Source organism: Papaver somniferum, chromosome 11, assembly GCF_003573695.1.
Source record: "Papaver somniferum cultivar HN1 chromosome 11, ASM357369v1, whole genome shotgun sequence".
Taxonomy (NCBI): Eukaryota; Viridiplantae; Streptophyta; class Magnoliopsida; order Ranunculales; family Papaveraceae; genus Papaver; species Papaver somniferum.
Window position 1 is genome coordinate 26,657,687 of NC_039368.1, and position 13,006 is coordinate 26,670,692.

The window sequence follows — 13,006 nt, forward strand, 5'->3', positions numbered from 1 at the left end:
ACCAAACACAGATTGTTAGATCTTTTCGTGTTTGCCTGCTCTGATACCAAATTGAAAAGACGAGGGTACCCAAATATACCTCAATATAAAACTTTTCCACCTATAAGTCATTTCTCCCAAAGTGATTATCTATGGACTGAGTCGAGACAATACAACAAATCGGTTGACATTCCGTGTGATCGTCTATGTATACGAGATCGAGACAATACGACAACAAGATAACTTGCGTGATTGACTATGGATACAAGATCGATACAACACAACAATGAAGTATGATTACTTGATAATAGGTTCGGACTTAACCAAACACTATAGGATTCCTATCAAGTAATTAGGAATTAACGTTTGTGTAGTTTACTTCTAATTATAATAAATCAATTATAATTGCGGAAATATAAAATTAAAAGACACAACAAGATTTTTTTAATGAGGAAACCGCAAATGCAGAAAAACCGTTGGGACCTTGTCCAGAATTGAATACTCTCAGAATTAAGCCGCTATACAAAATCTAAACCAACTTCGTATAGTTGAGATCAAACAACTAAACCTATAGCTCACCTAGTTCCCTCAGTATACCCGCGCCTCCAACTTGCAATAAGTCACGCACTTGGAACAATTCCTTTGGTTCGTATTCATAAAAGTAAAGGAACAACAAATCTATTCGGTAACAACTCTTTTCAAACAACGTGATATGAGTTTGACAAAAGGATCTTCCATTTAACCAATAAACTCCTTTGTCAGGTTCTTAGATCAATTTATTCAACAACTACCAAAGTAATTGTTTAGGCTATGCAATCAATACTATGAATCACAAAGAAATGTATTGATGCAAATCTATGCAACTAATCAATCCAATCTATCAAAATATAAACCGATTATAGTTGGATCCCCAGCCGATCAAGTTTTGTGCACACTAAAGATTATAAACTCAAATAAGAAATCTTCTTTGTCTATCTTCTTAGATCTTCAATAAACACCTGCACACAAACAACTTGAATCTCTTGTGATCAATCACACACAGAAAAGAGTCTGTTAACGATGGATTATCACAAGATGTCTTTAGATCTACAAACATTCTAAAGATCCCCGTCGAAACATCGATCTACTTTGATTGAATCTATCAGAAGAGAAGATTCTCAAGCATAAACAAACTAGGTGCAACCAAAGTTCAACAACCATTAGTCAATGAAATCAATCGAAAACTAATAATAAACTGCAATTATCTAGTTTCCCACCAACGGTACTCGTAGAGCTTCTCAATCCCGAAGAAGTCTTTAAAACGAGCGGTCATAAGAGATTTCGCCTAATTAGGGTATTTTCCTCTTCAAATAGATGGCTCCACCAGTAACAACACAACTAGGTAGTTTTGTTAGATCTGAGGATTAGTTTGCTCGAAATGCAAACTTCGATATTTATAGACCAAGGAAGTTTGGACACCAAGGAATTTCCAAAACCGAGTAATCTCAAAGATATGCAATAAAGCCAAAATCGGTTTTCATAATTCCTGAAAATGCTCTGTCCAAATATTGACCGAAATCTCAGTAGAAAATCCCCAATTAGTAAATGCACATTACCAATTTTTATTTTCTAAAGATATGCATTTAATTGCTGGAAATTAAAACCATATAAAATTAAAAACTTAATTAAAAGATTCTCAATTTATTTTGATCCGGGATTCTCCTTTAGTTATTAAGGAATATCTTTGAACAATAATAGATAAGAATTACTGCACATGTTCAAAGTATGTCGACATCTTTACTTTGTAAATCCTTTTTTCATATTTACAATCTTGGAACCGATTTTCCACACTTCCAAACGAGTTTAGAATTGGTTCATATGATTTCCAAGAACTATATGATTGATCAAAAACATTCAATCACTATTCATGGGTTTAACGGTTCTACCAAACACAAAGTTCGGTTCTACCTCCAAGTGGATACTAGGATCGGTTACACTAGTTTCCATAAAATGGCTAATTAAGTATCAGGATCGGTTACAACTATTTATGGTACTTACTTGTGATCGGTTGTACAAGTTATATGATCAGTTACACCAATTACTAAAACTTCTTAACCTACTACAAGGATCGATTACACATCTTGTAATTAGTCCCACCAAGTTCTAGGATCGGTTACCCAATAACTAGGAATGGTCACACCAAAAAATATCGATCATACCATCTCAGGTGATTACTTAAGATTGGTTTCATTAATAAAAGTCATATTGGTACATAAGTCAGACATTGTGAATAGTTTTACCAAGACACGTAAATAAGTTATGACGGTTACACATATTGGTAATCCAAAGATTTGTAATAAATAACAATACCAATAAGCCTAGCAATTTCCCTTTCGATTCACAAAACAAGTTTATGAATTGTACTTCCTTTAAACGAATGTAAAACATTGTTTCCTATGACGAAATCTTCACCCATACCCATACATAATCACAATAGCATTCATACGATTATGTCGATGTCTTATATACGAAGTTCAAAAGATAGGAATTATACTTTGTATTATAATTCCTTAATACTACGTCTAACTAGAGTATAATCATTCACAGCTTCGTAGTTATGTTTTCAATATAACACGACTTGAAAGATACGTTAGGAATGAAACAGTTCAAGTCAAAATATTACTAACCTCAAGAGGAAGGAGGATGTTGTAGATGTAGCTCTTTACTTCTTCGCATTCTTCAAGTCTTCAAGTAATACTTGTAAGTCTCATATCCTAATAAGTTTCTAGCTAACCTATACGAAGTTGACTCTAGTAAATAATCAAGCGACTCTTTAAATGAGTTTTGGTTCACTAAAATATGACAACCAAAATTGACATACCAACTCTTGGTGGATTCAACCGAGCAATGCTTTAACAGTGTCCAAATTGTAGAAAAAACACTGGGAACCAAGGTCTTGTTGCAACTCTTGATGAAATGTCTGATCACTATGATTCAAGTGAAGATGAAAAATCAAGTGTTGCGCTCCTTATTGAAAATATTGATTTTGTTAATTGTAGCAGTACTCACATCAATCTTGATATTTTTCCTGGAGAAACTTCTTCAACTATTTTGGAGGATAAATGGATTTTTCTCTGTCTACTGGAAATTCTATTTCTGATATTTCAGGTACCACATTCTGTCTAGCAGCTTGCTCCGCTATGGTGTCTGAACTATCCTCCACTTTGACATATTCTTACTGTACTATTAAGGGTCACGGACTCTCTAGTTGTTTCAAGTACAAGTATAAAGTAAGATATGTCAGCAAACTTCAACCCAGAGCAAATCGATTATCAAACAAGCTTAAACTTATTCAGAAATCGTCTGAGGTATGTAAACTCAACTCTTTTCCAAAGAAATTAATTTCTTCACTAAGAATTTTACTTTAATTTCTCGGTCTTAATGTGTAGGTAGTAAGGGTAGTACCACACACACGTGATTGACTACTGACTAGGTAAAGACACGAGTCACATCCAAACAGCTGCTCGACTGTACGTAGTGTCACTTTCCTTATAAGTTTAAACTCTTAATCCTCTGAAACAAAAATATTGGGAGATACTGAGAGAGGAAACATAAATCTTTCTGAAATCAAAATAATCAGTTGAACAAACAGAAACACAAACCTAGATTCATCTGCAAAACCCACAATTGCTGCAAATACATGTCATTTATTTGTATCTGCTCAGTGCTCAGTCTGTTACATTAATTTCTCCACTGACAACTTCTTATCATCTTCACACCTCATTTCAATTTTAAACTCCTTTTCAGATTCCTCTACAATCTCAGAAATGCAAACTTTATTTTTTTTCTCTTATTCTAGCTATCTCTCTGCTCTTATCTCATCACCATTTTTTTCATCTCTCTGCAAAAGTTACTAGTATATTGTAAACCCCCCCCCCCCCCCCCCCCTTTTTTTTTTAATTTCCTTGTTTGTTGAGTTTTTCTAATTGTTGTCTATTAGTACATACATTGAGCAGTCTTACTGAATGGAATGGCATTCCAGAATGTTCACCATCTAAACTAGTGTGGTTTCTCACATTTGGTTTACGTACTGACAATTGTGGGAACTTGATGGACTGGTTTGACAAACTCACTGCACACCGGGTACATGAAAGGGAAGTATGTAAGATCGTAGTTCTAGCTTGGTGTATTTGGAATGCCAGGTGTGACAAGGCGTTTAGCAACAACAATTCATCTCCGGACACAATTATTCAAAGATGTAAAAAAGAGATTGCGGAATATGAAGCCAAGTCACCTCCCTCGATCAGTCTATCGCCTCCTCAGTCCAGGGAAAATCTCCACTGGTCTCCTCCTTCAAGAGGAGTTTTTAAAATGAATGTTGATGGGTCTTTTATTAATGATACTAAAACATGTGGAATTGGTCTAATCATACGTGATTTTGCAGGTGTACACTGGGGATCAAAATGCATCTCTCTAACTCATCTGTCAAGTCCGGAACAAGCTGAATGTAGAGGATTACTGGAAGCTACTCAATGGCAAGGGAGAAGAATATGCAGAAGGTAGAGTTTGAGCTGGACTCAAAGATTACGTCGGATGCGGTGAATAAGGACAGCCTTAACATTGATTGGAGACCGAGTAATTCAATTTTAGAAAAAAAATCTTTGTTCAGAGTGTTTAGCTCTTGGCATTGTAATTATGTGCCTAAAGAGAAGAATAAGGTAGCAGATATTTATGTAAACTTGCAAGAATAGATAGATTGAGCAGTGTATGGCTGTTGGAACCTCCTAGTGACATATCTGCCAAGGCGCAGGAGGACGCAAACATTGTAATCTCTCAATCCTAATCAATTCAATCTTTCAGTTGCACAAAAAAAAAAAAAAGAAAAAAAAATACAGTGTCCAGATTTTACCATTACACAATGGGAGGACAATATTGACTAGTTACACCAAGATTCTTGTAAATGTTAAATGTAAGAGGCAAACAATGAGCTTTTCCTGTTACAAATTGCTGTGTGATGAGAATCGTTAATAATCGGAGCAATACCTTTTTGTTTCCTATACATAGACATCACAAAGGTGTGCTTCTTCTGTATGCTTAACCTCTAAAAGCGCCTAATAGATCACACAACAGTGCCGCGACGATGAGGTTTTATCCGGACCTCACTCTATCTTTCTACCAATATCCCCTAAACCTGCAATATACACCGGCACTTGGACGACAGTCTGGAAGAATCTAAGAGACCCAGCATCAGCACCAGCAAACCCCATCCCCGTTCTTTAGATCAAAACTGTCATGTTAGAAAGAAGATAACCTTCTTGAGAGAACACCTACAATGACAATAGCTCTTCTCCCTTATGGTGATCATCCAAGCCTGGAGGGGATAGTGGTGGAATTGCAGCTACAGCGTAAGAAGCAAAGCTTATGTTACTTGCAATTTGCAAGACCTTCCTCACTGTTGCCTGAGATACCGTAATTTTACCCATTTTCCTCGAGGACAGTGTACTTTCTGATGATGAAATATGATCTCCAGACGAGTTGCTGGTCTTGTTAGAAGATGACACTAAACTTCCCTTCGATAAAGATGCTTCTATCACGGACCTGAATGCACCAGACTCCCTCAATCCCTGAATTATCGCCTGTGGAAAAGAAGAAAGTTCAGGGCAAGAATTAAAACAATTGAGATCAGGGCAAGAAAAATATAAGGACGCTTAGGGTGACTATCATAAATGAAAATACATCTGCACACATTTGAGATCCATTGTCCATTGACAGTAGCTTGTGAACACAATCAGAGATGGGCTATATGGAAAGACTGCTGATCATGATCTCCCAATTCATTCTTGTAAAAGCACCACATTTGAAGCTTTCTTAACCCTAGATCATACTCATAATGGTCAAGAATTTCCCTTAACTCGGTGGGAGGAAAGATTTAGAAAAAGGCCAGGGAAATGATGCTCAAATGATGACCATCCATATTAAAATTCCTCCCTACACTAAATCACCTGATATGTTAGAAATGTATAGACAATGAGATAACATAAATCCGCATATCATGCGAGATAAAGATTCAAGAACATGGAGTTGCGAGATTTGTTTCACTAATGTGAGCAAGGGAAAATAAGAGGAAATATGTGTAAAAGCGAGAGATTTGTTAAAGAAATTTAGACTGTTTAGTAGCTCTTGATGTCTTACCATGGGAGCATATATGCGGGTCAAAATGCCTTTCCTCATCAGCTTCATGTTTAAAGCTTTGTCAGACCATACAATGTGCTCATGATACCTGAAAAGAAATTGAATCCTATTATTAACAAGTGAGAATTAAGCCTTCTCTACATGGAAATAAATAAGTTGGCTGAAGGTGCACAGAGGAATGATTTTATTCATTATGAGATAGACGACTGAGAAACCTTAATGTATTATGCATTTTCTAGTAGTCTAACTTGCATGCACCAGCGGTTTCAAGTTTTGAACTGTTTGGCTACTGGATTCAGCATCTGGATATCTTTTAAGCGTTTTTAATTTATATGGACCAACCATTGTTGTAATATTCAGTAAAATTAAAAAAAAAAAGGTTGAATTTTAAAGACACATTCAATACCCTTGCCCTTTTAGGTAGGGGCAACATATTAATCAGCACAAATCTATCTGTACGGTTTATTAGAAAGCTTCTCCATGACTAATGTGTTTGTGACTGCAATGCCTTGGATGTTTACTGGTTCCTAAATGTAGGTTTTAAACTGCCTCTCCATTAGATTTGTAATACTTACATGTTTAGAGTCTCAAATCAAAACTTAGGGTAATTGATTCACTCTTGGAAGAAAAAAAACCTTTATCATTTTTTCTGTTTGTCAGAATCAAATTTCTATGAAATCAAATGCAAAGGACAATTCTAAATAAGGTTTCAGATTGTTACCACCGCCGCATTTCATCCTCCGTTGCAGTCGAAGCAATTATGAAAGCCTGCAGGAAGAAAAAATGAGGTATTTAATTAGAAACTTAACATCTTGCAGCAATTAAAAAAAAAATCTTCTAGTAGTCATGGAAATAGAAGTATTTCTAAAAATAACTTTGCAATATTGCTAGGAGGATCAAGTTTCTGTCTGTCACTATAGATATCTTCATTTTTTAGTTTTCCTCTATAAAGCTACTGAGATACCTTTTGTACAATCTAAATCTAAATCTAAACAACATGAGCAACATCTCACTTTTGGATAACCTGCAAATATAGAAAATACAATTCCCAATAAATCCTGCTAGATATATTGAGATTGAAAATAAGCACCTCCCACCGAATGTCACTCCTAATTCGCATGTGTTTTGAGCAAAACTTTATCTTCCCTAGTTACTCGTGATTCAGTATGACTAGGGATCAACGGAGAATCAAACTGACTCGGAGAGTAAATACTGCAACCGGCTCAGAGACCAGGGGCATGTGTCATCCAACCTTTCCATCATGAGTTGGGTTGTGTGACACCTCACTAGCTCAGTCATTGACACAAAAGGTATTCCTTAACCTTAATCTAGCATTAACCTAAGCTAACCAAAGGATAATCTTAAACACTCGATTAAGCCTCAATCGGCATAGATTGAACTCATCAAATATTAAATTAAACATGATTTTGCTGTGAAAACCTTAAAAAGCCGACATAATGTACTGCTAAATGCTAATACTAAAGGGTTATTATCTTCAGATTATTTCAGGAATCACTTACAACGAAGCAGTATCGATCAGGATAATGATAGGAATGAGTCATGTCTAGTAACTAGAAGTTTGGAAATGCAAAGAACTGACAGGCTTGAGAGTTATGTAGTTAGAACAGGATCTGAGACGGATAAAAAAGACTAGATGGAGAACCATTACTGCAGACCAGAAATGATATTCACCTTCCTAAACACCACCTTACTCTCCTCCCTATCCTAGGTGGCATCACATTCACCACTCGTTAATTCTTTAAAGTTCTAGTAAGTTTACCTATATCCACACCAAATTTGACTTTATCCCAAGATATCACAGTTGTGGTGTCATCATATATTCACAATTGGTGGACAATACTCCACAAGGGAGTAAATTATTTGTGTGCAGTGTATTACGTTGCAGGAAGCAATGCATGTGATTATCCTAAGAGATTCAGTCTGATGCTAAAGATCAATAGTATACTGAAGTTTAGAGGGTCATCCAATATTTCATTGGGTTACTTAGTGAAAGGTTCTTCATGGGTCTTTTTCTTAACAATCTTAAATAATAAATAAATCTTACCGCTCTGTCGAATTCCAGCATGAAGCATCGTTTGACATCCTCTTTTGTAGGCTTGCAGCCACACCGGTCACGTCTAGAAGTCAAGTCCGAAAATTTTGGGTACGTGTAATGCAGAATAGCCGCCTCATCCAATTTAATCTCACTGTCAAGAAGTGGCAGAAGCATTAGCTTGACGAAGCTAACAAGAAGATTAAAAATAAGACCAGTGTGCTATTTTAGTATGAAATCAAACCGTACTTTGGAGACTTCATATAGTTGTGCCATCTGTGTGCACCATTAGGACGGAGATGATCTTGAACACGAGCAGCTGATTTTCCATTTCCGTAAGTAAGAAAATAGTTTGGATTACCACGTGTTGCTTCTTTATACATGCCAAAGTATGTATCCTTTGGAAGATGGTCATAATTCTTCTTAAACATCGAAACCTGTTGGCATCAGTATCTTGTAAGAGACAAGTTTTTCTTCAGACAATAAAGGACAATCCAATAGAATCATTTTGTCAGCTCAATCCACAAAAGAAAAGTTTTAAATTTTCATCCTAACGCTTTCCGAATTAGTACAACAACAGTAACTATGGGGCAAAAAAAAAGACCAACTACTAAACCTATGAACCCTGAACAGACTTACACAGTCATGTGTAACATGGGCAGACATTGAAAACAATCATTAGGCTGAATGCTATAAATTTTATCTGAAACTTTATCTATCCAGTATGTTGAAAACAAATCCACTACTAAAGCTGGCAAACTACTAGCAGCTAGAGTAAAATGAATAATAAATAACCAAGCCAAGCTTCAAACTTTTACTTCTCTATTAGTGAAAAGAAAAAAGCCATCACTGGATTCAAAATAATATCCTCCAGAAAAAGGGTGCCACATGTAGATCACTCTAACATTAACCCGCTAATACAGAACTCTTAAGAGTCAAGTTTTCATTTGCTGTAAAAAGATGAAAGTTGATTGTGAAAAATATATACAACTAGAAATCTAAAACAACTTGATAAGTTTATTCAACCAAGTACAAAAAGCCCCCAACAATAGCTGAGGTCGCATAGACTATAGTAGATATGGCCCAAGGATGCACAAGTGTGAAGTTACAAACATCTCTGACTAAGTTATAGAAGTCACTAAGAACCAGAAATAAAAATGCACAAAGAGAGATTTTATACTTCACTAAAAGGTTCCTGGATATCATCTCGTTCAACACTACTTTCCTGGAACAGTAAGATAATCATCAGTTAATCTAAAGAATCCAGCAAAAATTGAATCACAACCATAACAAAATTGTTCGACTCACATAATTTGGAAAGATAACCATATCCACATTACTAGGCAAATCCAAGAGCAACTGTCTCAAAGAGTACCCACTGGCACCTGCTGGATGTATTAACTCATCAGTGTCAAGATGGATGATCCAATCCATACCAGAATCCTAGATTGAAAATTTAAAACAAAGAGAGTCTGTTAATTTATGATTGTGATAAAAGACGTCAACTTAATCTTACATAATAGGAAGGAGGGGATGATAAACTGGAAGAGAATCATTCTTACCCTTGCCATGACAATAGCCATCTCCATATTAAGAGATTGCTTGACAAAAAGCTCATAGTTACACGGTTTGTAAAAGAAGCTAGCCAACCAAGTCTCGTTCCAGATCCGGCTAAATGTCAGAAGACGATTATATAAAGGAGAGAGGGTCAAATGTCATTTGATCAAGAATACAAGTAACATTGAAATATTATTATTCTCACAAGTGGTGAAATTTGCTTCAAAGTTAAGCACAGGAACCCAAAGTGGTGAAATGAACCAACCTTTTAGCTTGTTTCTCCTCTAGCTCCCTTGTTCTGTAAATTACTTTGACACCCTAACAAAGATTATGAAAGACCATTTAACTGAAGTGAGATAGAAATGCAAGAAAATGAACTCCCATTTAGTAATAACAAAAGACTAAAGGTACGCGTAGGATATGAACTCACAGAAATGGATTCTAGGATGGCAGAAACTGTTGGAGATGCAGCCTTCCCTTCCACAAACAGAAAGAAGGTCGTAACTCCAATGACTTTATGATAAAAGATCCATGGAAGAATCTGTTCTAAGCCAGCCGATGTGCTCGTCGTGATACATATCTGCACACATATAGTAACATGATGTAAATCAATTTCAGAAAGAGAAGTTGTATATACCAAATGAAGGTGGATTGAGAATTAAAATTCAATATTACCGCACAGATGGAGAGCAATCCAAATTACAGAATAAAATTTACTTAGAAAAGAAATAACATTGAAGATAGATCTAAATGTTTATACAAACACAAGAAAGAAATCAAGACTTTACAAATATTAGTAATAGTAATAACCATTTACCATCAAAGAAAGGTGTTATTAGTACATGCAGCATAATCAAACTATAAACCAATCCAACACACAATTAGCTCTGTTGCAAGGAAAAGAAGATTGACATAATTATCTAGATAATTGTGCAGTTATATCTAACAACATGGAATTGAGATGTATAACCAAACTGACATTTATTACATCACAACAACTGTACTCTAAGTGGATAAAGAAAAATTGTATAATAGCAGAAACCACACCAAATCTAAAATATGGACCCCTCAGATTAAAAAAAAAAGTCCTTAGCCCGGAAGTCAAGCCAATCAATTACACTCTATAGTGTCCAACAAGAATCATTCCTTGTATTGAAAAGAGTTTGTGTCCAATATACTCAAGAAACAAACTTACTTAATACCCAGAGATCTCAAACCCAGCAAACATTTTAGTTGAAACATCAAGGCTATCCAAATCGATCTCATTACACCAGCTAAATAGATTTATCTCCCAATTTCATGTATAGCATAACTCAGTGGCTTTATATGATCACTACATAGAGACCTATAAGTAAAACTACTAGTAACCCATTTCTAATTTCCTTTCCAATCAAACAGCTGCTGTGCAGCAGAGAAATAAAATAATTTGAAAGGAAGAAATATAACTGGAAACCAGTGATGAACTTATCAAATCCAAACAAACAAATGTTAATGTGATGGTGATTACAACAACAACCCACAAATATAACTCCAGAATTAACCAAAAAAAAAAAGTAAAATCAAACAAAATGAAATTAGAAAAATTTGAATTCTAACCTTGGGTTTCAGATCGGATTGGTAATCGAACTTCCAATCTCGATAGCAAGGAAATGAAGGGGACGAAGAATGACCAAGAAGTAAAGAACAATCAGAAGAAGAATGAGAAAGATGGTCTGACGGAGCAGAACTTCCTCCCATCCCAGGAAATTCATGATTATCTGTAGCCCAACGTGTAGTAGGATCGTTATTTAAACCACCTCTCCATTGAAGAATAAAAGCAAATGCAGCGAGGGTTAATGGTAGAGCTGTAAGAATAAATAGAAGACGAGAAGCAAATATCTGATTTGATGAATGCGAATTTCTGATAGAAGAAGAGACACCTGCCATGACACAGCAGAGAGTAAAAAACAATAGAGAATGTCGGGATGAGATAATATCTCGTTCAAATATATAAATGAAGAATGAATGAATGGTGTACCCTCCTCCCGTTGTCTTTCTGTAACAGAAGAGATTTGGGGAAAATTATGGAAACTCAAAACTGAAGTTTGATAATGTCGACGGAAACGAGACAAATTTAAGAGGACCGTTTTTGTACAAGACCATGAAAACAAACAGGTTACTACCTTTCAATTTTATTACCCAAACGGATGACTTGATGCACCAGTCCCTGAGACGGGCCGGCCCACGTATAAGGGTAAGCAAATGTGGTAGTATAGAAACTTTTTTTTTCCCTATTGCAAATGGGAAATTCATTTGCAAGATTTTGTAACTCTTTTCCTATAAAGTTAGGAAAGTTGCCTCCTCAATTTTCACAAGATTTAGATTTTCTAACAATTGTGATACTCCATCTGCTATATGGTTAGTTGTTCAATTAATAGGAATTATATCTGAAGTTATATAAATATTAAGGTTGGACCTTATATCCTTATTCCATATATACTTTTATAGTTCGTAAAAAACTAAAACGTTTGATTGGGTTGAGAATCGCTGGAAGAATTTAGCTCAAAAATAACATGTGTGAGATTCAATTATTCAGCTAGTCGAACGACCTCCAAAGTTTTTTCATGATCCATCGTCCCAGGCTTAATGTTGAGGTATCAGAGCAGCACCTGATAGGCCTGTAGTGTCATGTTATCTTTCTCATGGTTAGGCCAGTTCCACATTTATTTTGGTACAACAAAAATAACTGTCAATATTTATTTTATTATATTGTATTGGCGATGGTTTCAAATTTTCTATCATTTTCGTAATAAGAGATTGGTGTTGTATGGATTTTGTTCACCACTCGGTTCTGATTGAGCAAGATAAATTGAATCCTGAACCGTGTAATGGTTATAGTCTTGTTATTATATATGACATTAGTTATTATCATATACTAAAAAGAAAAATCTGGATTGCTTGCTGCAAATAAATTCGGGATAAGACCCCGGTCAGAGTTAAGAAATCTTCTGAAATGACTCTGAAGTTATTGACTCTTAGTTTCCTCTGGATTGTTTAAGCGTGAGGCAATGAAACGGGAATAATTCATTCTCCCGCACACCCTTGTTGAATTTTGTATGGCCAAAAAGTATATTAATTGCTTACGGTGAATTTTTGTGGATAATGTCACCGTCAAACCATATTTTTGAATCATCACAACGTCATGTTAAATAGGTTTCTCACATATAAGGCAGTAAAAAAGTAAAATTTTGTGAAAATTGGGATATT

General features: G+C 35.5%; 1 protein-coding gene across 2 annotated transcripts; it reads right to left on the bottom strand.

Moving 5' to 3' along the window:
• Positions 1-4,770: 4,770 nt before the first annotated feature.
• Positions 4,771-11,865, bottom strand: LOC113322720 (glycosyltransferase-like KOBITO 1). Of its 2 annotated transcripts, none has more exons than XM_026570858.1 (11): positions 11,357-11,865; positions 10,191-10,340; positions 10,026-10,078; positions 9,766-9,874; positions 9,512-9,646; positions 9,384-9,428; positions 8,453-8,640; positions 8,216-8,357; positions 6,872-6,918; positions 6,151-6,238; positions 4,771-5,594 (listed from the first exon to the last, which is right to left on the bottom strand). In XM_026570858.1, the coding sequence occupies exons 1-11, from the start codon at positions 11,684-11,686 to the stop codon at positions 5,286-5,288; spliced, it is 1,596 nt and encodes a 531-aa protein (XP_026426643.1). In that variant the 5' UTR covers positions 11,687-11,865; the 3' UTR covers positions 4,771-5,285. The 2 variants fall into 2 exon arrangements, with proteins under 2 accessions (XP_026426643.1, XP_026426644.1); XM_026570859.1 differs by lacking the exon at positions 11,357-11,865 and adding an exon at positions 10,578-10,714.
• Positions 11,866-13,006: the final 1,141 nt, after the last annotated feature.

Bases quoted from the DNA above. Each gene is read 5' to 3' on its own strand.
- LOC113322720 (XM_026570858.1), bottom strand. From the start codon at position 11,686: ATGGCAGGTGTCTCTTCTTCTATCAGAAATTCGCATTCATCAAATCAG. The intron at 10,341-11,356 runs GTTAGAATTCAA...ATATGTGTGCAG, and splicing joins AATCCGATCTGAAACCCAAG to ATATGTATCACGACGAGCAC. The intron at 6,919-8,215 runs GTAAGATTTATT...TTCTTCCTGCAG, and splicing joins TGCTGGAATTCGACAGAGCG to GCTTTCATAATTGCTTCGAC.